This window comes from Salmo salar, chromosome 06 (assembly GCF_965601325.2).
Source record: "Salmo salar chromosome 06, fSalSal1, whole genome shotgun sequence".
Taxonomy (NCBI): Eukaryota; Metazoa; Chordata; class Actinopteri; order Salmoniformes; family Salmonidae; genus Salmo; species Salmo salar.
The window spans coordinates 66,768,549-66,793,026 of NC_138296.1; the positions used below are offsets into that span (position 1 = coordinate 66,768,549).

The 24,478-nt window shown below is 43.0% G+C and overlaps 2 protein-coding genes across 3 annotated transcripts; one reads left to right on the forward strand and one right to left on the reverse strand.

Moving 5' to 3' along the window:
• Window positions 1-907: 907 nt before the first annotated feature.
• Window positions 908-17,744, reverse strand: LOC106607802 (tetratricopeptide repeat protein 13). 2 transcript variants are annotated; one of them, XM_014205165.3, is made up of 23 exons: window positions 17,529-17,744; window positions 14,530-14,624; window positions 14,350-14,425; window positions 14,197-14,267; window positions 13,187-13,252; window positions 12,854-12,946; window positions 12,401-12,517; window positions 12,185-12,295; window positions 11,990-12,072; window positions 11,720-11,861; window positions 10,726-10,900; window positions 9,900-10,056; window positions 9,577-9,707; window positions 9,138-9,270; window positions 8,875-8,967; window positions 8,660-8,743; window positions 7,125-7,209; window positions 5,511-5,620; window positions 4,139-4,274; window positions 3,659-3,738; window positions 3,413-3,491; window positions 3,161-3,240; window positions 908-1,309 (listed from the first exon to the last, which is right to left on the reverse strand). In XM_014205165.3, the coding sequence occupies exons 1-23, from the start codon at window positions 17,692-17,694 to the stop codon at window positions 1,195-1,197; spliced, it is 2,478 nt and encodes an 825-aa protein (XP_014060640.2). In that variant the 5' UTR covers window positions 17,695-17,744; the 3' UTR covers window positions 908-1,194. The 2 variants fall into 2 exon arrangements, with proteins under 2 accessions (XP_014060640.2, XP_045576770.1); XM_045720814.2 differs by lacking the exons at window positions 908-1,309; window positions 3,161-3,240; window positions 3,413-3,491; window positions 3,659-3,738; window positions 4,139-4,274 and adding an exon at window positions 4,949-5,120.
• Window positions 17,741-24,159, forward strand: arv1 (ARV1 fatty acid homeostasis modulator). Its single transcript, XM_014205166.3, has 5 exons — window positions 17,741-17,974; window positions 18,337-18,456; window positions 18,611-18,764; window positions 18,947-19,168; window positions 23,828-24,159. Exons 1-5 carry the CDS (start codon window positions 17,882-17,884, stop codon window positions 23,953-23,955), a joined length of 717 nt encoding a protein of 238 aa, XP_014060641.1. The 5' UTR covers window positions 17,741-17,881; the 3' UTR covers window positions 23,956-24,159.
• Window positions 24,160-24,478: the final 319 nt, after the last annotated feature.

The following is a 24,478-nucleotide window of genomic DNA, read 5'->3' on the forward strand; positions in this document are numbered from 1 at the left end:
CTGAATCATGAAGTACAAGTAAGGTGTGTTAGCAAGCAACCTCATTAACACCTTTGAGGGTGATGTGGCTTAACTGTAGATAAACATAATTATCACTTCTGGTTGAACTGAAATAAGAAACAAACCACTCATTTGTCAACCAATTGTATTGAACATACCAATTTCCCCAAAATCTCCAGATTTCATTCCTTCAAGTTTAAAACTTCAAGATGGGACATATTGCTCACTTAAAAATCCACATTTGAGCTTTAATAAACATAGCTAATTCACCCAGTGCTAAAATAAAATAATCCCAGCAATTCAGCACAATTGTTGATATGGAAACATCGTAAAAACAGTAGTTCTGCCAAAAAAGACAATTAAGCAGTGATCTCTGTTGTTGGATGTGATCTTCTGGAGCTCATTCAATAAGGACCCATGCAGGCAATGCATATTCTACTCTGTCATTAACAGTAAAAGGGTAAGTGGGGAACATAAACTGAAAACCAAAGCTTGTCCTGACATGAGGTTCTTCAGAGCAATTGAACAAAATCCCCCAAATGTATCCCTGAACGTTTGTTCGAAAGTTGTGTCTATAAGACCACGGTCAAATTATTTACAAACATTTTACAGAAAAAAAAGAAAGAAACGCAACAATGAAAATCACAGATGTCTCAAAATAATACGAGAGGAATGATATCATGGCACAATGTTCTTTTCCCAAAACAAGTTGGACACAACCCGAAACCAACCCTTCCTCATGCCCTTTTTGGGTCAAGTTAAAAAGAATTCCAGAAAATGGCACAGAGTAACACTGTCCAATATCAACAAGACTAAATAAAAAGATTGCTTCACTTTTCTAAATGTTCAAGTATCCCAAGTGGAACTGCATAGCCCTGAAGTTTACATCTTAGAATCTCATCCCACGTGTTCTCTGCTTATAGACTGAATAGCTGCGAGGGTTGTTAAAAACAGAATTGTGCCAATCACAATCGAGAGATTAGCTATCATTCAAATGAATGTAATTAGTTACATTTCATAGCTTTTACATACTAGACACTAATAGGGTTTTGCTGGTATTGCATACATAGGGCCATAGCTGAACAACATGTAGTTGCTCTGAATCATGTTTAGACAGACATTGTGCTTTGGGGGTTGAGTTCGGCCAGAGACTATGAGCAGACAGACAGGCCCTTGTTCTCATCAGAAGAAGTGTTAGGACTTCTTTGGACAGTGCGATGTGGAGTCTGTGTTGAGGACCTCAATCATGGTTCTAGTCATTGGGAAGGTTCCTGCTACTGATGGAAGACTCTGGTACCACACTGGTAGGCTAAGAGAATAAAAATTTAAAAAATAAATATATACACACAGTACCAGTCAAAAGGCTGGGGACACATACTCATTCAAGGGTTTTTCTATTTTCTACATTGCAGAATAATAGTGAAGACTATGAAATAACACATATGGAATCAGGTAGTAAGCAAAAAAGTTATAAATATATCAAAATATATTTGAGATTCTTCAAAGTAGCCATCCTTTGCCTTGACAGCTTTGCATTTTCTCAACCAGCTTCATGAGGTAGTCACTTGGGATGCATTTCAATTAACAGATGTGCCTTGTTAAAAGTTAATTTGTGGAATTTCTTTCCTTCTTAATGCGTTTCAGCCAATCAGTTGTGTTGTGACAAGGTAGAGGTGGTATATAGAAGACAGCCCTATTTATTAAAATACCATAGTAATAATAATACCAAGTTCATATTATGGCAAGAACAGCTCAAATAAGCAAAGAGAACAGTCCACCATTACGTTAAGACATGAAGGTCAATCAATCCGGAACATTTCAAAAACTTTGAAAGTTTCTTCAAGTGCAGATGCAAAAACCATCAAGCACTATGAAGAAACTGGCTCTCATGAGGACTGCCACAGGAAAGGAAGACCCAGAGTTACCTCTGCTGCAAAGGATAAGCTCATTAGAGTTACCAGCCTCAGAAATTGCTGCCCAAATAAATGCTTCACAGAGTTCAAGTAACATGACACATCTCAACATCAACTGTTCAGAGGAGACTGTGTGAATCATGCCTTCATGATAGAATTGCTGCAAAGAAACCACTAGTAAAGGACACCAATAATAAGAGACTTGCTTAGGCCAAGAAACACAAGCAATGGACATTAGACCGGTGGAAATCTGTCCTTTGGTCTGATGATTCCAAATTTGAGATTTTTAGTTCAAACCGTTGTGTCTTTGTGAGATGCAGAGTAGGTGAACGGATGATTTACGCATGTGTGGTTCCCACTGTGAAGCATGGAGGTGGTGGTGCTTTGCTGGTGACACGGTCTGTGATTTATTTAGAATATATTTAGAATTCCAGCATGGCAACCACAGCATTCTGCAGCGATACACCATCCCATCTGGTTTGAGCTTAGTGGGACTATCAGTGGGACAATGACCCAACACACCTCCAGACTGTGTAAGGGCTATTTGACCAAGAAGGAAAGTGATAGAGTGCTGCATCAGATTTTTATTTATTTAACTAGGCAAGTCAGTTAAGAACAAATTCCTATTTACAATGATGGCCTACCAGGGAACAATGGGTTAACTGCCTTAACTGTTCAGGGGCAGAACAGATTTTTTTACTTTGGGAGTTCGGGGATTCCATCCAGCAACCTTTCGGTTACTGGCCCAATGCTCTAACCACTAGGCTACCTGCCGCCCCCAGATGACCTGGCCTCCATAATCCCCCAACCTCAACCCAATTGAGATGCTTTGGGATGAGTTGGACCGCAGAGTGAAGGAAAAGCACCCAACAAGTGCTCAGCATATGTGGGAACTCCTTCAAGACTGTTGGAAAAGCATTCCTTATGAAGCTGGTTGAGAGAATGCCAAGAGAGTGCAAAGCTGTCATCAAGGCAAAGGGTAGCTACTTTGAAGAATCTAAAACATAACATATATTTTGATTTGTTTAACACTTTGTTTGGTGACTACATGATCCATATATGTTATTTCATAGTTTAGATGTCTTCACTATTATTCTACAATGTAGAAAATAGTCAAAATAAAGAAAATGAGTAGGTGTGTCCAAACTTTTGACTGGTACTGTATATGGTTCAATACACATAGAAATAAATAATTGGCCAACTTATGTGTTTAAAGGTGACGCAAGTGGATATGCCGAGCTACTCACCTCTTTAAATTCATCCAGTTTTTTGCTGTTTTACTAAAGCTGTCAGGACTGTGTGTTGTCATGGCTTCAAAATCAACCAACTGGAGGAATAAAATAAAAAAAATATAAACAAGGAAAATTCTTAAAAAACAGGCTCATTGATAACTACATATAGTATACATGATTACGAATAAACCATTTTCCACCACTGGAAAATGTAACATATTATAATGACGTGGTGTAAAGTAGAGCAAAACTATTCAGCAGTATTACCTTCCCTTTGGGGATTCTGCCTATCACCTCCTTCCCACTGGCCATCAGTGCTCCCATGACAACAGAGTATGCCACAACACTGTAAAGGGAAATGGGGACAAAATATAGAGAAATTAAACTGATTTCATAACTAAAAAAACCTTTTCACAAAGTAAAATCACAATTTAGACAGAACCAAACTGAAAACTGTCATTACATCCTGTCTTGATGGTTACAGCAGAAAATATGACTTGGATAACGCCTTACCTAGACCCTCTGGAGAGGGGCATAAGATTACAGAAGTAGTAAACCAGGGAGAGAATTAAATTACACACTGCATCTGCATCCTGAAAGAGAGAAAACAAAAACAATTCATACTACAGGATCCACTTCGAGGTAATATCATTATAAAACAATGGGAAACTGATATGATTAAGTCATGTCTGAAGTTTGTTAACTGAATTTTAACTTGGGAGGGATCTACTGAGTTTAATAAGGAACGGAACAGGTTAGGTAGCCTCATGCAAAACTGTCTGCTCCCAATTTTTCAGTGGTAGAGAGCGAATCAACACAACAAAAGGACAATTTTTGATTTACATCAGATAGTAGAGCAACATTATGGATCGGATTGTTGAGATGGCAATTCATTTCACAACTGGAAGCCAACATTGACAGTCAGAGAAAAGAAAACAGAGGGAACGGGGAACAAGTGATCGAGAGAGAGAGAGAGAGAGAGAGAGAGAATACCCCAAGTTCAGTGGACAGCATGAGAGCCTTGCCCTTGGCAGTCAGGTCTTTGTAGATGGACTCAATCTCAGACTGGTACTGCTGAGTGCGCTCCTCTGTGGTCTGGGTCTCCACTGAGAACAGCATGTTGCCCACTCTAAGGACACACAAATACACGCCGTCTGAACAAACACTGTGGTCTGTAACATGGTCTGTATAACCGCTGTGGTACTGTACATCAACATTCATCAAGGAACAGACAACAAGGTGCACTTTAGTGAAAGCTACAGGGTTAGAGCTGAGAATAAGCTGAATCATAGTATTTCAAGCCTTGCATTTCAAGATGTCTTAGAAAGTTCGAGCTGAATGACAAAGAATTCATATTGGTTCAAATGATTTAATTTAACTAGGCAAGTCGGTTAAGAACTAAAATATTTATTTACAATGATGGACTACACCGTAGGGGCTAGGCTGTTTATATTTCATTTCTCAAACGCAACCAATATTTCTTTGATAATATTCCACACTTGAGGAATCCTATACAATATGTTTCTCACTGCAGCTCTTGCCTCTTGCAGTTTCTGTGTTTTTGTTCTGCAACACCAAATGGACTGATTGTCTGGTTCTTTCCCCATCACGGGGCTTTTGGGAAAGTTTGATTTTATTTCCCTGTTCAACATGGTTTTAGCAAGGAAAGGATTAGTTGTTTCTACTACATAATGTAACTGAAATGCAATGTCAACAAACAGACCTAGAACATTTGTTAGAAGTTCCCTAACAGAAACATCTGAGCTGTGAATTCAAATGAACAACGAGCCAGAACAGCTTCACTGCACCTTAGCCTAGATTCTACAAGTGTCTGGAACTCTATTGGAGGGATGCGACACCATTCTTCCACAAGGAATTCCATCATTTGGTGTTTTGTTGATGGTGGTGGAAAACGCAGTCTCAGGCGCCACTCCAGAATCTCCCATTAGTGTTCAATTGGGTTGAGATCTGGTGACTGAAACGGCCATGGATTACGGTTAACATCATTTACATGCTTGTCTAACCATTCAGTGACCACTCGTACCCTGTGGATGGGGGCATTGTCATCCTATGGGGGCATAGTCATGGTAGCCAAAATAATGGCCTGTCCAGCATTTTTATACATGACCCTAAGCATGATGGATGATAATTGCTTAATTAACTCAGGAACCACAGCTGTGTGGAACCACAGCTGTGGTTTTTGCACATTAAATGATGTTTTTGCACATTAAATGATGTTCCATGACAGGAAAAATTCTCAAATTTCATTTATGATTGGAAAATCTTAGGTAAACCACTGATGGAGGTAGACTATAATGTCAATAGCTTAGTTCTTTATTCATTTATTAGAAGCAAATAAACTGACCTGTCTCCTGTTATGGTGATTGTGAAGCCGTCATATTCTTTGCCAGGGTCTTTTAGACTGGGCACCTTGGAGTTAACCGTGAAGCCATCTCTCGTTTTACTGTTAAACTGCTTCAGGATAGAAATGCAAAACAGCAGTAAATCAGACATTCTATCAGCATTGAAACACATGCCAAGTTGACCTAGATCTCAACTCTGATGTACATGATATCACACACACACACACCACTCAGTAGTTCCTAGATGCTATTCCCATGAATACATCAGACCTTAAACCGAAAACACTATCATACTATTTTGAGGAGTCAATATTTTCTTATCAGGGTGTTGTTCCAGGGCTCGACATTCAGGTAAATTTGCCAGTGGCTCACCAGGACAGTGCCAACTGAAAACTACTGATGCAAATGGGAAAACAACACTGTCCAGAGTCAAGATCTGACAGGAAAGTGAATGATGCTCCCATAATTTCAATAGCAAGTGATTTTATATTTCATTTGCAGGCTGAGCAAGTAGCCTATACACAGTTCATACTGGCAAGCCAAATTCAAGGACCTACATTTTACATTTCATTGTTGTTAGTCTATAGAGCCCCGCCCCACCCCCAACAAAAAACACATTATACAAAACAAGTATGCATTACCACTTGAAGAATAATGCATTTTTAATATCCCTACCCAATGGAATTATGCATTGACATTCACATTATGTTTACATTCTAAAATATATGTCAGAATAATGTGGGCATTGACTGACTAAATACAGCATGCCCCAATAGATTCCCCATAGGTGTAGGAAATATGTTCCAAGTTATGTTATGTAGCTCACCAGTAAACGCTAAGGTAAGGTATTTGAAGTTCAAAGTCTTGGTTGAATATTTGCGATGCACAATGCAAGCATCATTGAATAGCCGACCATGAAAATCAGACATTTCCTCAAGGCTATTTGGACCTTGAAAAGTCCTTGACGTTATTGGCAATTTAGAAGTTCTGCTGCTCCAATAGCAATATACTTACTCCGTGATTTAATTTCAGATCAGTTTTTAAGAGGGATGTTGCCACTTTTGTTTGTTTCAATTGACGGGTGTTGGGCTAGTCTGTTGCATTCGTTAAGGTAAAGCCGAGCATTATGCGCAAGACAACGTCAAATGTTGGCTACAACTTGGTTTTCCATACAAAGCGTTCAATTACAAAGGGTACCCGTTTTTATTTCGCTTTCTCATTTTAAAACGTGATACAATAACCCCTCAATAACTCTTCTCAAATGGCGAGACTGAGGAAAGCTACCACATGGACAGACTTCATTAGTGCGTTTGTGTCACCCTACTGTATCACTGACGTTCTTTGGTGAGCTGCTCCACCAAACAACCAGCTGTTTGAGAGCTGCGCACTCTCTCTGCCTGACAAATTATCTAGGCTGTGCGTGTGCAACGCGCATGTGATAAATAATCAAACAGCTTCGGGAATTTAGTTTTTTGAATAAATTATATAGCCTAGATTAAAAATTGCGTTATTACAACAAAAATCACTAGCCCAAGCGGGCCACTGACGGGTATTATCGACTGTCCGAGAGGGTTTCCTAAACCTCCCCTGTATGTCTAACCCTGTGTTCTTAATACCTTCATTATAGGCAGAAGGTCTTCCACCGTGTTCACATTTTCCAGTGCTTGTCTGACTTCCAGTAGGCCTCTTGGGTTGTATGCCCTGAGGACAATGCATCAGTAAGTCAACATACAGTGCATTTGGAAAGTATTCAGACCCTTTCCCTTATTCCGCATTTTGTTAAGTTACAGCCTTATTTCTAAAATGGATTATATTATTCCCCCCCATAAATCTACACACAATACCCCATAATGACAAAGCGAAAACAAATGTTTGCAAATTTATTGAAAAAAAAAGATTTACATAAGTATTCAGACCCTTTGCTATGAGACTCAAAATTGAGAGAGTCAAAATTGAGTTCAGGTGAATCCTGCTTTCATTGATCATCCTTGAGATGTTTCTACAACTTGACTGGAGTCCACCTGTCGTAAATTCAATTGATTGGACACGATTTGGAAAGGCACACACCTGTCTACAGTACAAGGTCCCACAGTTGACAGTGTATGTTATTATAGAAACCAAGCCACGAGGCCAAAGAATTGACTGTAGTGCGTCGAGACAGGATTGTGTCGATGCACAGATCTGGGGAAGGGTACCAAACAATTTCTGCAGCATTGAAGGTCCCCAAGAACAAAGTGGCCTCCATCATTCTTAAATAGAAGAAGTTTGGAACCATCAAGACTCTTCCTAGAGCTGGCTCCAGGCCAAACTGAGCAATCAGGGGAGAAGGGCCTTGGTCAGGGAGGTGACCAAGAACCTGATGGTCACTCTGACAGAGCTCCAGAGTTCCTTTCTGGAGATGGGCGATCCTTCCAGAACGACAACCATCTCTGCAGCACTACACCAATCAGGCCTTAATAGTAGAGTGGCCCGACGGAAGCCACACCTCAGTAAAAGGAGTTTGGGACTCCCACTGAGAGTTTGCCAAAAGGCTACTAAAGGACTCTCAGACCATGACAAACAAGATTCTCTGGTCTGATGAAAACAAGATTGAACTCTTTGGCCTGAATGCCAAGCGTCACGTCTAGAGGAAACCTGGCACCATCCCTGCGGACCCCAAGCACACAGCCAAGACAACACAGGAGTGGCTTCGGGACAAGTCTCTGAATGTCCTTGAGAGGCCCAGCCAGAGTCCAGACTTGAAACTAATTGAAAACCTCTGGAGACCGGAAAATAGCTGTGCAGCGACACTCCCCATCCAACCTGACAGATCTGCAGAGAATAATGGGAGAAACTCCCCAAATACAGGTGTGCCAAGCTTGTAGTGTCATACCCAAGAAGACTTGCGGCTGTAATCGCTGGCAAAGGTGCTTCAACAAAGTACTGAGTAAAGGGTCTGTATACGTTTATTTTGTATACATTTGCTTTGTCATTATGGGTGTGTGTGTGTAGATTGATGAGGAAAACAATTTAATCCATTTCAGGATAAGGCTGTAACGTAACTAAATGTGGAAAAGGTCAAGGGGTCTGAATACTCTCCGAATGCACTGTATATCACCATGTAGAAAATATTTCTCTAATAAACAATCTGTATTTTCTTTAAAAGGCACACCTGTGGTAAACCAATATTCTGTCTTTGATGAAATTGAGTATGTTGTCAAAGTAGGCCAAGTATCTTATGTTGATGATTTGTCCTCTATGGAAACAAACAAAAACAGGAAAACCACATAATCAAAAGGAATATCTAAAAATACAACTTGACTCAACAGTTGTGTCAGATTTACACAGCGGCCATCTTTGAGACGATGTCATTTTCCTTTCGGTTACCTGATAAGGTTAATATGGTTATTGAACCCTCGGCTGAGACTTCTGGCAGGCATCTGGTCCAGCCACAGAACAGGCTGGTCTGGATCAGCGATCCTTCAGAGGGACAGTACATCACAATGACTTGAAACGTGTACCAAACCTCAAGACTGACAAAACAGAAACAGTAGACAGGGTGCTGATTGATACTGCAGATGCCCATCGTGGTAATAACATTTTGTTTAAAAAAAAGTTACTATAAAACAAATCTCACACCCAAGCCTCACCTCCTCCATTTGACGGCAATATCGAACATGTCTCTCCACTGCATCTGCCTGGTTTTGCCGTTGACTCGCACCTTTGAATTGCTCCAGGTGCGCTGCATAGCCTGCATGACCTCCAGGGCTGCTAGTCCCATGGCTATTGAGTTGAAACACAGCACACATTCAATTTCAGAACTTGGAAATATACTGTTATGGAGCTACTGGATTAAAGCCATAGGATGGGGTGAGACAATATTTATTCCACAAAGACCAACATGTACAATAGTTAGTTTGTTATCTTGACATGAGTTCCAGCACGCACATTGTTTTTAACAAAGGACATGTTGTTCAGGGCTGATAGTCACAGTCACATTGAAACTGACAGAATTACTTCATCTGATTTCAGCCAAGAATGTACAACAGATTTGAGGCTGAACTCAAATGTGCTCAGTATCTCACACACCTCTGTGTATTCTGCGATTGGGAAGAAATCCTGGTGTGTCGTATTGCATAAGGGCACCAAGGTGATCAGCAGCACAAATGAGCTTCTGAACTTCAGTGTTGTAGCTTTCAAAGTTCTGAGGTAAAACATCCCTACAACGGCAAGGCACGAAACAAGATCAGTTGGGCAGGTTACAAATGGGTTGGATAGCACAAACACTCAGTAGATCAAAGTCATCTGCTGTAAATGAGCCTGCTCCATTACCCATCAGTTAGCCTATACTACCTGACAGAAAATACTTTACTATGTTCAGTCAGCAGCAGGTTCTATCCCTTTGAACTCACTTAATATGAGGCTGCAGTCCTGGCTGCTCCTCATAGTCCTCTATAAGGAAAGGAAGGTGTTTTGCCCAGTGGTTTTTGAAGTTTCCTGGAAGATCCTGATCAACATTATATTCTGCTACAGGTTTGTCGAGATGCGAGTGCAAGTAGCGAGAGTATTCTGTGGGGGGAAATGACATGAGGAAAATTCTAACCATATCTCCATAGGCAGGAAATGATCAAAGACACAACATTCCGCTTCAGGTTGAAATGTTAGTTCAGAGGTCACTATAGCTGACTAAACTCCTCGGTGAAGGAAGTTTCTGATGAACTCCACCAAAGGAGTGGAGCAGAGACCAGGCTTTGTGGAATTCAGCTTACATCGACTGACTCAAGGTCAATACTTACATTTCAATTATGAAATGCTTACCTTGTACCCATGTTTGTCCTCTGTAGTTGTGTGCCTTTCTTCGTTTGCTGAAATCCACACTTTTTCAACAAACAAATCAAATACAACTGCCGACTGTTTGCTCTTTGCTGTTGCTCTAAAATGACCACTCAGCGCAAATGCGGCAACTAAATCTCAACAAGGAAACAGTCGGTGGTTGTATTTGATTAACGTTTACAGAAAAAGTATGAATTTCAGCAAAGGCACGCAACTACAGAGGACAAACATAGGTACAAAGTAAGAATTTCATTATTTTTTTTAAGAATTGACCTTGGGTGAATCGATTTTAGCTGAGCGGAATTCCAGAAAGCCTGGTCTCTTCTCCACTCCGTTGGTGAAGTTCATCAGAAACTTCCTTCACTGTGGAGTTTAGTCAGCTAAGGTCACTAATGCTACGCTCACCTCGGAGGTATTTCACTTTGAGATATTCCGAGCTTGCCTTCTGGCCCAGCAGAGGGTCGTTCAACATGACTTTAGTCTGAGCCTTGATTCCTTCATAGAACTGCCCCATGGACACGTGGCTCAGACCCTTCATGTACTGACATACCTCGTTGTAGGGCTCCAACTGTAGACACCTCTGAAAAACACAACACTTGGTGTTACACATCAAGTCCAATGACACATAGGTGTACGAATTTTAAAAAAACGGAGGGAGGGAACCTCAAATTCACACATGCGTAACTCTGACTCAAAGTGGATGTCACCGCAGTCACTCAACCTTTCGGTGTTGACGGTGTGAACGGCCTGAGGCTAACAGCTCTAGCCTGGTGAGTCATGACCCCACCAAAACACATTCTCCACAGGCAGCCTGGGAAGCACACGACACGGTCATGCAAGGTGATGTTTTGGGGGAGGTAATAGTAACCGTCATAGTAACGCGTGAGGCCTACTGAATCGCCACAGCGGGGCTGCTGATGGGACAGTAGGCCAATAGGCAGGGCGTTTACACTGCCAAATGCTATCATGGGGACAGAGAGAGGATATGGAATGATGACGACAGTCAGAGTGTGGCCTACGTGACACGAGTCTGATCAGGAGCGCGGCACTGCTGCTCGTTAGACTGCGATGCCATCAACCGCCTGATGCCACAGTGAAAACAAAGCATCAGCAGAATCGCTTGTAACGGCTGGATTGATGTTATAAAGGGAGTGGGACAAGTATTGATCCGAGGGGGGGGGGGGGTTCTCTCTAGACAGCATGCTTAGAAAAACTGATGCAAATGAGTATCATTTGAATGGCAGGCCAGCCCCATCCTAGCCAGTACTATTGCACATACAGTCCACAGTAAAGCAGTCCGTTATCATGAGGGTAGATGTAGAATAACTAGTTCAGCTGTACTGTAATTGGTAGACTGATATCGTGTCCGGAGAAAGAAGCTGTGCGACGCGGCCATTACCTTGAAGTTGCCGACTGCCTCCTGGAGACTGCCGTGGTGGTACAGCATCATGCCTCTCAGCTGCAGAGACTGGATGTGGTTCTGGTTGAGCATCAGGGCTTTCTGGAAGCACTCCATAGCTGCCTCAAAGTCTCCAAGCTCCCTACAGACAGGACACAGGGATCACTCACTGCATTGGCCCATGAGTACTAAGGCCCTGACCTTTTCCTGACCACGATGTGAACTGACCAGGTTGAAACCAAAACAGGTCATAGAGCCTCCCCACTGTACCTGTAGGCTTGTCCGAGACTTTTGTACGCATCTATGAAGTCAGATTTTAATTTCAGGGCCTCCTTGAATGTTTCAATGGCTTCCTGAATGGGGGACAAGATTGTGTCGTAAACATGCAGTGATTTAACCAAAAGCGGGTTACACTGGCAGTACTCAAAGTTGAGCAACTATGGTTTTCTACAAAAATGTCTACACCTTTAGCATTCCTCTGTGGAAGAATGTTAGACCTTTGTATAGCATGGCAATGGGCTGGTTTTTCTTCAGATCCAAAGACTGTTGAAAATCCTCCATAGCTGCCACATAATCCTATTTGGGGGAAAAACAAAAATCAGAAAACCAACTATGAGAACTTTATATATTAACACCACCAATCAGAGACCCCGTATACAGATCATGGTCTGTCAGTCTGACCTCGGCGATAAAGAGCAGAGTTCCTCTGTGTCTGTAGAGGCGGGCGGAGGGCTGGAGCTGGATGGCTTTGGAGAGATCACTCAGAGCCTCACTGATCCTTCCAAGCGGAGAAAGGATCTGCAAGTATATTATTCAAGTAAAACTTGAAACGCATGAAATCCAAATGGTCCAATGGTCTAGTAACTAGGCTACTTCAAGGCATAGCGTTAATACAACAGCAGTTGCCTCCCGTGTAAGATTTTTTTTTTAAAAGCCTGCTTGAGAGAATAACACCGCCGTCACTCATTTGTAACAATTTTGCATGGGGTGACACAGAAACTTGCTCCATTTAAAAACAGGCATGCAATTCAAGCATGATAGTAAACACCAATGAAAACCAATACCCTAACACAAGGTATAACACAAACAGCGGGTTAACCCATGAAGCATTAACAGGCCTAGCATTATCCTCACCTCTGCCCGCTGTTCGTATACCTCAGGGCGGTTGGGCTCCAGAGTGATGACTCGGCTCAACTCGAACAGCGCCAAGTCTGCATTCTTGATGTCCTTCCATAGAAGGAGAAAAGAAGAGACAGTGTCACCCCTATTGGACGATCCAGGACAACAAAAAAAAAGGCCACTCGCAGCCTTCATCAATCACGTCCAATGACAAGCACATATGCTAACTGCTGAGCATTGCAGATTAGATTTTTATTTATGATGTGTCATACTGAAAACATTTGCTGTGAATAAAACTGCTGGTATCAACATTCTGTGAACTAGTATCATGCCGCTGTGATCACTTACCTGCAGACTCTTTTTCCCGTATGCTATCCCTCTCCCGTAGATGGCACTGACCACCTCTGGATCCCCCTAGAAGAGGACAACACACTGATATGTCTTCCATTGCAAACATCACAACATATTCAAAGCAGGGACGTAAAACGTAAAAAAGGCAACAGTAAACATGTCGTCCCCCACGAATGATGCAACCAGTGACAACAATTCAAAGCAGACTATACTGACAGTAACAAAACATGTGCCCGTTATAGCGCCATGAATGTTCTAGTCGATATGAATGTTCTTGCATATGTTGTGTCTTGACAGTGTTCGCAACATGTGTACCAAATGTTGTTACAGTATGATTATCTGTGACTGATTTATATGCATTTATTTGCCAGACCACGCCCACGTGAATGTTCATTGGTCAATTGGTCATGGTTCATTGGTCATGTTATTTTAGGTACTAGTCTGGAAAATATTGCATTGGGAGACCTTTGTCCTGAGATGCCACATAAGTTTCGTGCGGATTGGTCATTCTTTGCTAGAAGAGTACTGTTTTAAGTGTTTAAAAAATTCAAAATGGTGGAAAAGCCATCATGGCGGGCCTTAGGGGCCCCTGAGGCGCATTTTTTCCTTGTGAGGAGAGGGACCTATGTACTGAAGTTCATAACTTTAGCTCAAACGGGGTGAGGGGCGTGACATTTCAAAGTTTGCATTTTCAGTCGCTTGTTATAGCGCCACCATGTGGCTAATCAGTGTAATTTAGTAAATGCAGGATCTCTACGGCAAGATGCATCATTCACCCAAGTTTAGTCAAAATCGCGCCAGTGCTGTCAGAGATTGAGTGTGACGAACGGAGACAGATCAACAGTCTTTAATCGTGGGGAACAATGAAGTCTGTACGTCTGTCTCTCTACTATTAATATATTTGTCTAAACAAAAAATACGCATTATTCAAACTGTCAAGAAGGCCAGACCAAGACATGTATAAAGATGAGTGTTGTAATTCATGCATCTTATGAATGTTAACCAACCTGTAGTAACAAGGAGAAGTGTTTGATGGCTTCATCGTACAGGCCATTGCCAATAAGAACATATCCTATAGCTGCAATGAAATGAATAATGAGAGTCAAGCAATGTATAGCTAACACTCCACAAACCAAACTCTTTCAGGAATAACTTCTTACCAAGCTCCTCATTTGTGTTGTGGTTGTCCACTGCAAAAGGGAATCGCTTCTGCTCTATGAACAACTTGGCTTGTCTCTGTTTGAACGAAGACAACGCTAGTTATTCCACTACAATGAGTCAGTCAAACAGAAACGCCCAGGCAAAAGCACTGAGATCTCAGTGAATTTGGTGCATCTCACCAGGATTTTCTCTGCGTTGAGAGAGAAGACAGACTCGCATGGTGGGTTGCTTCCTTCCTCACAGTCTGGGTCCTCCAACTGTAGAATAAAGGACTCTGTAAGGAAATATACAGCATCAGACAACAAAGCACCCAGACTGCTGCCAACTTGGTCATTATGGTGACACACACAGTAAAAAAAGAAACGTCCCCTTTTCAGGACCCGGTCTTTCAAAGATAATTCGTAAAAATCCAAATAACTTCACAGATCTTCATTGTAAAGGGTTTAAACACTGTTTCCCATGCTTGTTCAATGAACCATAAACAATTAACGAACATGCACCTGTGGTACGGTTGTTAGGACACTAACAGCTTACAGACGGTAGGCAATTAAGGTCACAGTTATGAAAACTTAGGACACTAAAGAGGCCTTTCTACTGACTCTGATAACGCCAAAAGAAAGATGCCCAGGGTCCCTGCTCATCTGCGTGAAAGTGCCTTAGGCATGCTGCAAGGAGGCATGAGGACTGCAGATGTGGCCAGGGCAATAAATTGCATTGTCCGTACTGTGAGACGCATAAGACAGTGCTACAGGGAGACAGGACGGACAGCTGATCGTCCTCGTAGTGGCAGACCACATGTAACAACACCTGCACAGGATCGGTACATCCGAACATCACACCTGCGGGACAGGATGGCAACAACAACTGCCCAAGTTACACCAGGAACGCACAATCCCTCCATCAGTGCTCAGACTGTCCGCAATAGGCTGAGAGAGGCTGGACTGAGGGCTTGTAGGCCTGTTGTAAGGCAGGTCCTCACCAGGCATCACCGGCAACAACGTCACCTATGGGAACAAACCCACCGTCGCTGGACCAGACAGGACTGGCAAAAAGTGCTCTTCCGCGGTTTTGTCTCACCAGGGGTGATGGTCAGATTCGCGTTTATCGTTGAAGGAATGAGCGTTACACCGAGGCCTGTATGATGGAGCGGGATCCCACTCTTCCACCAAGGTACCTGGAAGATCCCAGACATGTCCTGGGGGAATGACCCTAGCCAACAGGTCCCAGATGTGCTAAATGGGATTGAGATCCAGGCTCTTTGCTGGCCATGGCAGAACACTGAAATTCCTGTCTTGCGGGAAATCACGCACAGAACGAGCAGTATGGCTGGTGGCATTGTCATGCTGGAGGATCAAATCAGGATGAGCCTGCAGGAAGGTTACCAAATGAGGGAGGAGGATGTCTTCCCTGTAACGCACAGCGTTGAGATTGCCTGCAATGACAACAAGCTCAGTCCAATGATGCTGTGACACACCGCCCCAGACCATGACGGACCCTCCACCTCCAAAACGATCCCGCTCCAGAGTACAGGCCTCGGTGTAACGCTCATTCCTTCAACGATAAACGCGGATCCAAACATCACCCCTGGTGAGACAAAACCGCGACTCGTCAGCGAAGAGCACTTTTTGAGTGAAGAGCACTTTTTGCCAGTCCTGTCTGGTCCAACAACGGTGGGTTTGTGCCCATAGGTGACGTTGTTGCCGGTGATGCCTGGTGAGGACCTGCCTTAAAACAGGCCTACAAGCCCCCAGTCAAGCCTCTCTCAGCCTATTGCAGACAGTCTGAGCACTGGTGGAGGGATTGTACGTTCTTGGTGTAACTCGGGCAGTTGTTGCCATCCTGTACCTGTCCCGCAGGTACAGGACCTAACGAGTGCCAGGAAACATTCCCCACACAATTACACCACAACCACCACCAGCCTGTACCGTTGACACCAGGCAGAATGGGGCCATGGACTCATGCGGCTTAGGCCAAATCCTGACTCCATCAGCATGATGCAACAAGAACCGGGATTTATCAGACCAGGCAATGTTTTTCCATTCCCCATTTGTCCTGTGTTGGTGGTTGCGTGCCCACGAGCTGCTGCTTCTTGTTTTTAGCTGATAGGAGTGGAACCCGGTGTGGTCGTCTACTGCAATAGCCCATATGTGACAAGGACCGACGAGTTGTGTGTTCCGAGGTGCTGATTTTCACACCACTGTCGTACTGTTACTTGCCTGTTTGTGGCCGGCCTGTTAGCTTGCTCCATTCTTGGCCATTCTCCTTCAACGAGCCGTTTTCACCCACAGGACTGCCGCCGACTGGATGTTTTATGCACCATTCTTGGTCAACTCTAGACACCGTCATGCGTGTCATCCGTTTCTGAGATACTGGAACCAGGGCACCTGGCACCGACGATCATACCACGCTCAAAGTCGCTTAGGTCACTCGTTTTGCCCAGTCTAACGTTGAATCAAACAGTAACTCAATGCCTGCTTTGTATAGCAAGCCATGGCCACGTCACACTGTAGGAGGAACCATGTTCGTGAACAGGGTGGTGTACCCAATAAACTGGCCCTGAGTGAATAAGGATCAAACATTGGCAGGCTTCAAGGCTTTTACCTGCAATGAAGGGCCTGCTCATCAAATACTAATCCTGTATTGTTAATTGAGTCATAAAAGCCTTAACAAGTTGTGACACTTCAGCGGGAAACCCATAGGATGATCTCGTTCATTCAGCTGGATATTTTTTATTCATTTGCAAAGCAATTTGATTTTCTTTCGCTACAATGCACATTCCAATACATAACCTGTTCCAGCAAGACAATGAATGAGTCAGCGCGAGCTTTGAGGTGCGCTCTGGGTTACGCTCAGGAAAGGCGTACACTGCAGAGAGCCTGTACTTGCTGGCATCGTGATAAAAAACTTAAGATACATAAGGATAGTACTGCATTATTCGGGGAAACTGGGGACCTTGTCTAAGTACTTTCTGTTAGTCTTGAAATATTAGTTGCGGGGTCTCTGATTCCACCCTGACCTTTACAATCAAATCCTAACCTCTACGAGAGAACGAGTTCTCTCTCGCTTGCTATGTAACTTCCTGTCAACGGGTGCGGAAGAATAGGTTTGGTTAGTTTAGCTAGCTGCATACACAGCGAGTTACGAGGACGTGGCAAAACTGGGTTAAAAGACCGCTTACCGCAATCCGTTGTGTATTCCTCCCACTCTGACGGAGAGCTGCAACCATGTTTGTGCAGTTCGCTATTGAAGAAAGTGAGTGTAGAGAGGTATTCCGTGGAAAATATAGCACGGGATAAGTACAGAAGTGAGAGAGCTACCACAACAACACTGCCAGCAGGTGCCATGTTGTGTTTGATGTGTAGGTAAGGAGCGCTGGCGCTTTGGTAATGTAGTTCCCGTGTTCCTACTCCCCATCGTGAACTTAACTACCAGTCAAACTGCAAACGACTACAACTCCCAACCAATCACGCACAAATCCAGGAAGTCCGGTTTTTCAAGCCGGTTTCTCCATCGTTACCAACAAAAAACAGAATGGCAAAGCGGTTTAGATGTGTTGAATGCAATAAGGGCGCGCACGAGCTTCACAGAGATTACAGTAATGGGATCTTGAAGTTAACCATATGTGTGAGTTGACTAGCTGGCTCATGTTGATTTATTGGTTAAGATATTAGCTAGCTAACTGGTGATACTAGGCTTAGCTAGAAATGAAGCCAAAGGGACCTGTGACTGCCAGCTGTATAACTTAGCTAGCTGGGTGTCTCTGCTCTGTTTTTATTCAAGTTATGATGCCTGATGATGGCTAGCTAGCTGAAATGTATATAGAGTAAGTGGTTAGTGGTTGGGACTCTACCCTTATAACAGAGAAAACAGTAAGCTAGCTATCTAGTTTAGCCATAAAAGCTGGAGAAATGCTTTTTAACATTTTTTATTTAACCTTTATTTAACTAGGCATGTCAGTGCTTGTGGTCTGTCTCTATTTCTTTCAGGGATCCTGCCAAAAGCCTGTAGACAAGTACATTGAATATGATCCTGTCATTATTCTGATTGATGCCATTTTATGCAAAACTCAAGCATTCAGACACATTCTGTTCAACACTACATTGAACGTAAGTACAGTAAGACACAAACTATTCACTAGAGTCAGAGTACAGTGCACGCTTTAGACAATGTATGCAACTTCATCTACATTGCATTGCATTTACTCTCCAGACAGAGGACTCAAGAAATTATGCCATGTCCTGTTGATGGTTTCTTCCACAGATTCACTGGAAGCTGTGTGTGTTTTGCCTGCTGTGTGAGGCCTACCTGAGGTGGTCACAACTTCAGGGATCTGAGCAGAGCAATGACCCTGCAGACATCATTAGATACACCAAGGAATGGGATTTCTATGGCATGTTTGGGGTGGCAGCTCTTGGTGGGTATATAAAGCATGGAAAAAGGACAGGCACATTATTATATGACAATGTTAATAGCAATGTTATAACAATGTTTCCAAGTGTAGGGGAAGTGACAAATCCTGCTTTCTTTACACATTGATTCCATACAAATGACAGCCTTCTGATGGTTGGTACTGATTTCACGTTCATTTGTCCACAGAATTGGGTGCGTTTTCTGTCGGAGTGCTGTCCTTCCTGTGGCTGTTTCAGTGGTTGCTTGGCTTTGACTTTGAACTGAGCTTACTGCTGAAAGCCCTCCTGCTGTCCAGCTATGGCAAAGTCCTGCTCATCCCTGCAGTCATATGGGAGCATGACTACTCCCCGCTCTGCTTCAGCCTCATCAAGCTGTTTGTGCTCACGTCCAACTCTCAAGCCATAAGAGGTACATTAAACAATTCCTCCATCAGTGTTGCAATGCTCCCATTAGTCACTCACATCTAGCTTCATCTCTGTTCTTGACAATTCAGCGAGCGATTTGGAGGGAAAATTGATTGAAAAGTTCTAATTTCTCATTATTGATCCTGGAATATAACCTATTTCATACACGACATGACCAAAAGTATGTGGACACCTGCTCGTCGAACATCTCATTCCAAAATCATGGGCATTAATATGAAGTTGGTCCCCCCCTTTGCTGCTATAACAGCCTCCACTCTTCTGGGAAGGCTTTCCACTAGATGTGTGAACATTGCCTGCGGGACTTTCTTCCATTCAGCCAAAAGAACATTAGTTAGGTTGGCCACTGATGTTGGGCGATTAGGCCTGGCTCGCAGTCGGCGTTCCAATTCATCTCAAAGGTTTTCGATGGTGTTGAGGTCAGGGCTCAGTCAAGTTCTTCCACACCGATCTCATCTAACCATTTCTCTATGGACCTCGCTTTGTACACGGGGGCATTATCATGCTGTAACAGGAAAGGGCCTTACCCAAACTGTTGCCACAAAGTTGGAAGCACAGAATCGTCTAGAATGTCATATGCTGTAGCGATAAGATTTCCCTTCACTGGAACTAAAGGGCCTAGCCCGAACCATGAAAAACAGCCCCAGACCATTATTCCACTTCCACCAAACTGTACAATTGGCACTATGCATTGGGGCAGGTAGCATTCTCCTGGTATCCGCCAAACCCAGATTCATCCGTCGGACGGCCAGATGGTGAAGAGTGATTCATCACTCCAGAGAACGCGTTTCCACTGCTCCATTGTCCAATGGCAGCGAGCTTTACACCACTCCAGCCGACGCTTGGCATTCTGCATGGTGATTTTAGGCTTGTCGGCCATGGAAACCCATTTCATGAATCCCCCCACAAACAGTTCTTATGCTGACATTGCTTCCAGAGGCAGTTTGCAACTCGGTAGTGAGTGTTGCAACTGAGGACAAAGATTTTACGCACTTCAGCACTCAGCGGTCCTGTTCTGTGAGCTTGTGTGACCTACCACTTCGTGGCTGAGCAGATGTTGCTCCTAGACGTTTCCACTTCACAATAACAGCACTTACAGTTGACTGGGGCAGCTCTAGCAGGGCAGAAATTTGACGAACTGGCTTGTTGGAAAGGTGGCGTCCTATGACGGTGACACGTTGAAAGTCACTAAGCTCTTCAGTAAGGCCATTCTACTGTCAATGTTTGTCTATGGAGATTGCATGGCCATGTGCTCAATTGTATACACCTGTCAGCAACGGGTGTGGCTGAAATAGCCAAATCCACTAATTTGAAGGGGTGTCCACATACTTTTGTATATATAGTGTACATAAATCACCATAGATATCACATTTTCAATTAAAGGGTAAATGGACAGCTCACAGGGTATTGATTGGGAGGCTAGGAGCACTAGTGTGCACCAGCAGATGGCAGCTCTTACTCCTAGCTTGAATCTATGTTAGAACATGAATGCAGTTGTTCCCTAGAGTTACTAAAATAGGCAGTTTATAAATAGTTCCAAAACTGTCCAAAGCTAATCCATTAATTAACTGGCTTACTCTTGCGTTATGCTTTTTTTTTGTTAAACAATCAGCCGTGCAAGGCAAGCGTTTGTCTCTGTGTGCCGCTGTGATTTGTCACATTTCACAGGATAATGGCCTATTGGATTTTTGTATCTGTTTATTGCACTGATGGGTTATTCAGTTTCCTGACGATAATGATTAAATGGAAGTATTTCTGCAATGGATTGGATAAGGTGATTTAATCATTAAACCCTATTTGTATGGGATTTGTTTTACTGGGGGGACGTTGGGTAATGTAATTGTGTGCACGAGCACAAAACACCACGTCTGTAATTTTAGTCCCGTCCAAATCTGCCATGTCAGTAATTTTTGGATGGCAGGAGAGTAACAATTCCAGACAGAATAACCTACTGTTTTTTGGTAAACTCCAAGTCCTTTGATAATACTAGTCCCTTGCGAATAGACATCACAGTGTTTTGAGAGTAATGTCTGAGTTTGACAGGTGTTGCTCACGGTTTGAGCAGGAAAACAATAACTGATTCGATAAATTGAACAAAGTGCTGCACATAGTTTATATATGAACGGCTTACATGTATCAACTTTCACAGTGAATGCTTTTATGTACAATGCCTTCAGAAAGTATTCAGACCCCTTGACTTTTTCCACATTTTGTTAGGTTACAGCCTTTTCCTAAAACTGATTCAATTGTTTTTTTTCCCTCATCAATCTACACACAATACCCCAATGACAAGCAAAAACAGGTTTTTAGACATTTTTGCTCATTTGTAAAAAATAAACTGAAATATCACATTTACATAACTATTCAGACCCTTTACTCAGTACTTTGTTGAAGCACCTTTGGCAGCGATTACAGCCTTGACTTCTTGGGTATGACGCTACAAGCTTGGCACACCTGTATTTGGGGAGTTTCTCCCATTATTCTCTGCAGATTCTCTCAAGCTCTATCAGTTTGGATAGGGAGCGTTGCTGCACAGTTATTTTCAGGTCTCTCCAGAGATGTTCGATCGTGTTCAAGTCAGGGCTCTGGCTGGGCCTCTCAAGGACATTCAGAGACTTGTCCCGAAGCCACTCCTGTGTTGTCTTGGATGTGTGCTTTGGGTCGTTGTCTTGTTGGAAGGTGAACCTTCGTCCCAGTCTGAGGTCCTGAGCGCTCCAGAGCTCTCTTCATCAAGGATCTTTCTGTACTTTGCTCTGTTCATCTTTCCCTCGATCCTGACTAGTCTCCCAGTCCCTGCCGCTGAAAAACATTCCCGCAGCATGATGCTGCCACCCATGCTTCACTGTAGGGATGGTGCCAGGTTTCCTCCAGACGTGACGCTTGGTATTCAGGCCAAAGAGTTCAGTCTTGGTTTCATCAGACCAGAGAATCTTGTTCTCAAGGTCTGAAAGCCTTTAGGTGCCTTTTGGCAAACTCCAAGCAGGCTGTCATGCCTTTTACTGAGGAGTGGCTTCCGTCTGGCCACTCTACCATAAAGGCCTGAATGGTGGAGTGCTGCAGAAGTGGTTGTTCTTCTGGAAGGTTCTCCCATCTCCACAGAGAAACTCTAGAGCTCTGTCAGAGTGACCATCAGGTTCTTGGTCACCTCCCTGACCAAGGCCTTTCTCCCCCGATTGCTCAGTTTGGCCGAGCGGCCAGCTCCAGAAAGAGTTTTTGTGGTTCCAAACTTCTTCCATTTAAGAATGATCTGTGCCTCGACACGATCCGGTCTGAGCTCTACGGACAATCCCTTCGATCTCATGGCTTGGTTTTTTCTCTGATATACACTGTCAACTGTGGGACCTTTTTATATAGACAGGTGTGTGCCTTTCCAAATCATGTGCAATCTATTGAATTTACCACAGGTGGACTCCAATGAAGTTGTAGAAACATCTCAAGGATGATCAATGGAAATAGGATGCACCTAAGCTCAATTTCAAGTCTCATAGCTCCCGAGTGGCGCAGCGGTCTAAGGCACTGCATCTCAGTGCTAGAGGCATCACTGCAGACCCTGGTTCGATTCCAGGCTGTATCACAACCGGCCGTGATTGGGAGTCCCATAGGGCGGCGCACAATTGTCCCAGCGTTGTCCGGGTTAGGGTTTGGCCGGCGTAGGCCGTCCTTGTGAATAAGAATTTGTTCTCAACTGACTTGCCTAGTTAAATAAATAAACAAAAATACAATTTAAAATAAAATCATAGCAAAGGGTCTGAATACTTATGTAAATAAGGTATTTCCATTTTTTATTTGTAATAAATTTGCAAAAATGTCTATAAACCTGTTTTTGCTTTGTCATTATGGGGTATTGTGTGTAGATTGCTGAGGATTTTTTTCAAATGTAATCCATTTTAGATTTAAGGCTGTAACAACAAAATGTGGAAAAAGTCAACGGGTCTGAATACTTTCTGATGTTTTGGGCGTATGAATTGAATACTACCAAATGCATCACTTAAAAAAGATTGTGCCTACTAAATGTAACCCTTGCTGTTAATAGATGGCAATGCAGCATACAACTGACATAAACTTTTTGAAATGATAAATTAACTTTTTCATCCATAAAACGCATCTCAAGTGCAAGTGCACTGTTTAGCTCACGTCTGAAGGCTGGGGGGCATTTAGGACATCTACTGTTGATCGCTAAAATATCCGAATGATTATGATCACACTTTCTCAATTCAAATATTATGGCGACACTATACCAATGATGGCTGATATGGTTTAGAAACTCGGGAACCAAGCTCAAGTTCTCATTGTTGCCCTGTTATGGCCTGGACCTATTGAAATATCTTCACACCTAGAAAAAAAACTGCAGGTTTCCATCATAACTGTCAATATATTGAAAAAAAGAGAGAATTACTGGCTGCAGTTTGGGAAAAAATAATCCCGTCCAAATTGTCCTCGAATAACGGACATTCTGGGGTAATAATTACATAATCAACGTTCTCTAGTAATACTAGTCCTGTGCGAATAGGGCTTTAATCTCATTCGTATAAATGTTTTTCTATTCTACAGCAAGTAGGAGTTTAACATGATTCCAAAGATGTTCAGAAGTACTTTTCCTGCATATTGTCGTGTTTGTGATTATTTTCTGTTCTCTCTTTTCCAGTCATTTTAAACTGCAGCAGAAGGCTCTCCCTGATGGCTGTGTGTGTGGGTCTGCTGTTAGAAACGTGTGTAGCCCAGGCGTTGCAGATGCTTCCATGGAGCATACAGGACATCCTGCCGTTCCACTGACCTGTTTAAGGCCAGTCCTGAAGAACACACTGTTACAATGGCACCTATTATACCCTGGACCAGAGTGGTGAGGACCAACTGGCAGTGCTGTGTGGAGTGTGCCTAGGAATATACAGTGATTTCCAAAAGTATTTGGACAGTGACAGTTTTTTTGGGGGAGGCTCTATTACAACACTTTGGATTTGAAATGATACAATGACTGAGGTCCAGTGCAGTGAAACTTTTTTTCTTCCCTGTTTTGTATCATATTGTACAACAGCTGATGAAACTGACACTGTAATGCAAACCATTTTATCAGTGTTATTTCCTGATTTGTTTCTGGTTGAAAATAAAAATCTACTCATGACCTTCTAAATCAGCAGGTTTGCATGGGCGGGAGCTTTGGCTTGCCTGGTGACATCAGCAGGTGGTAATTGGTTAACAAACCAACAACAAAGAATTCCAAACATTTCTGCCAATAACAGCTAGTTTTCAGTTTTCTCTTCCCTACTCAGACCACTCCCAGATAGTCCTAGCAAAATTC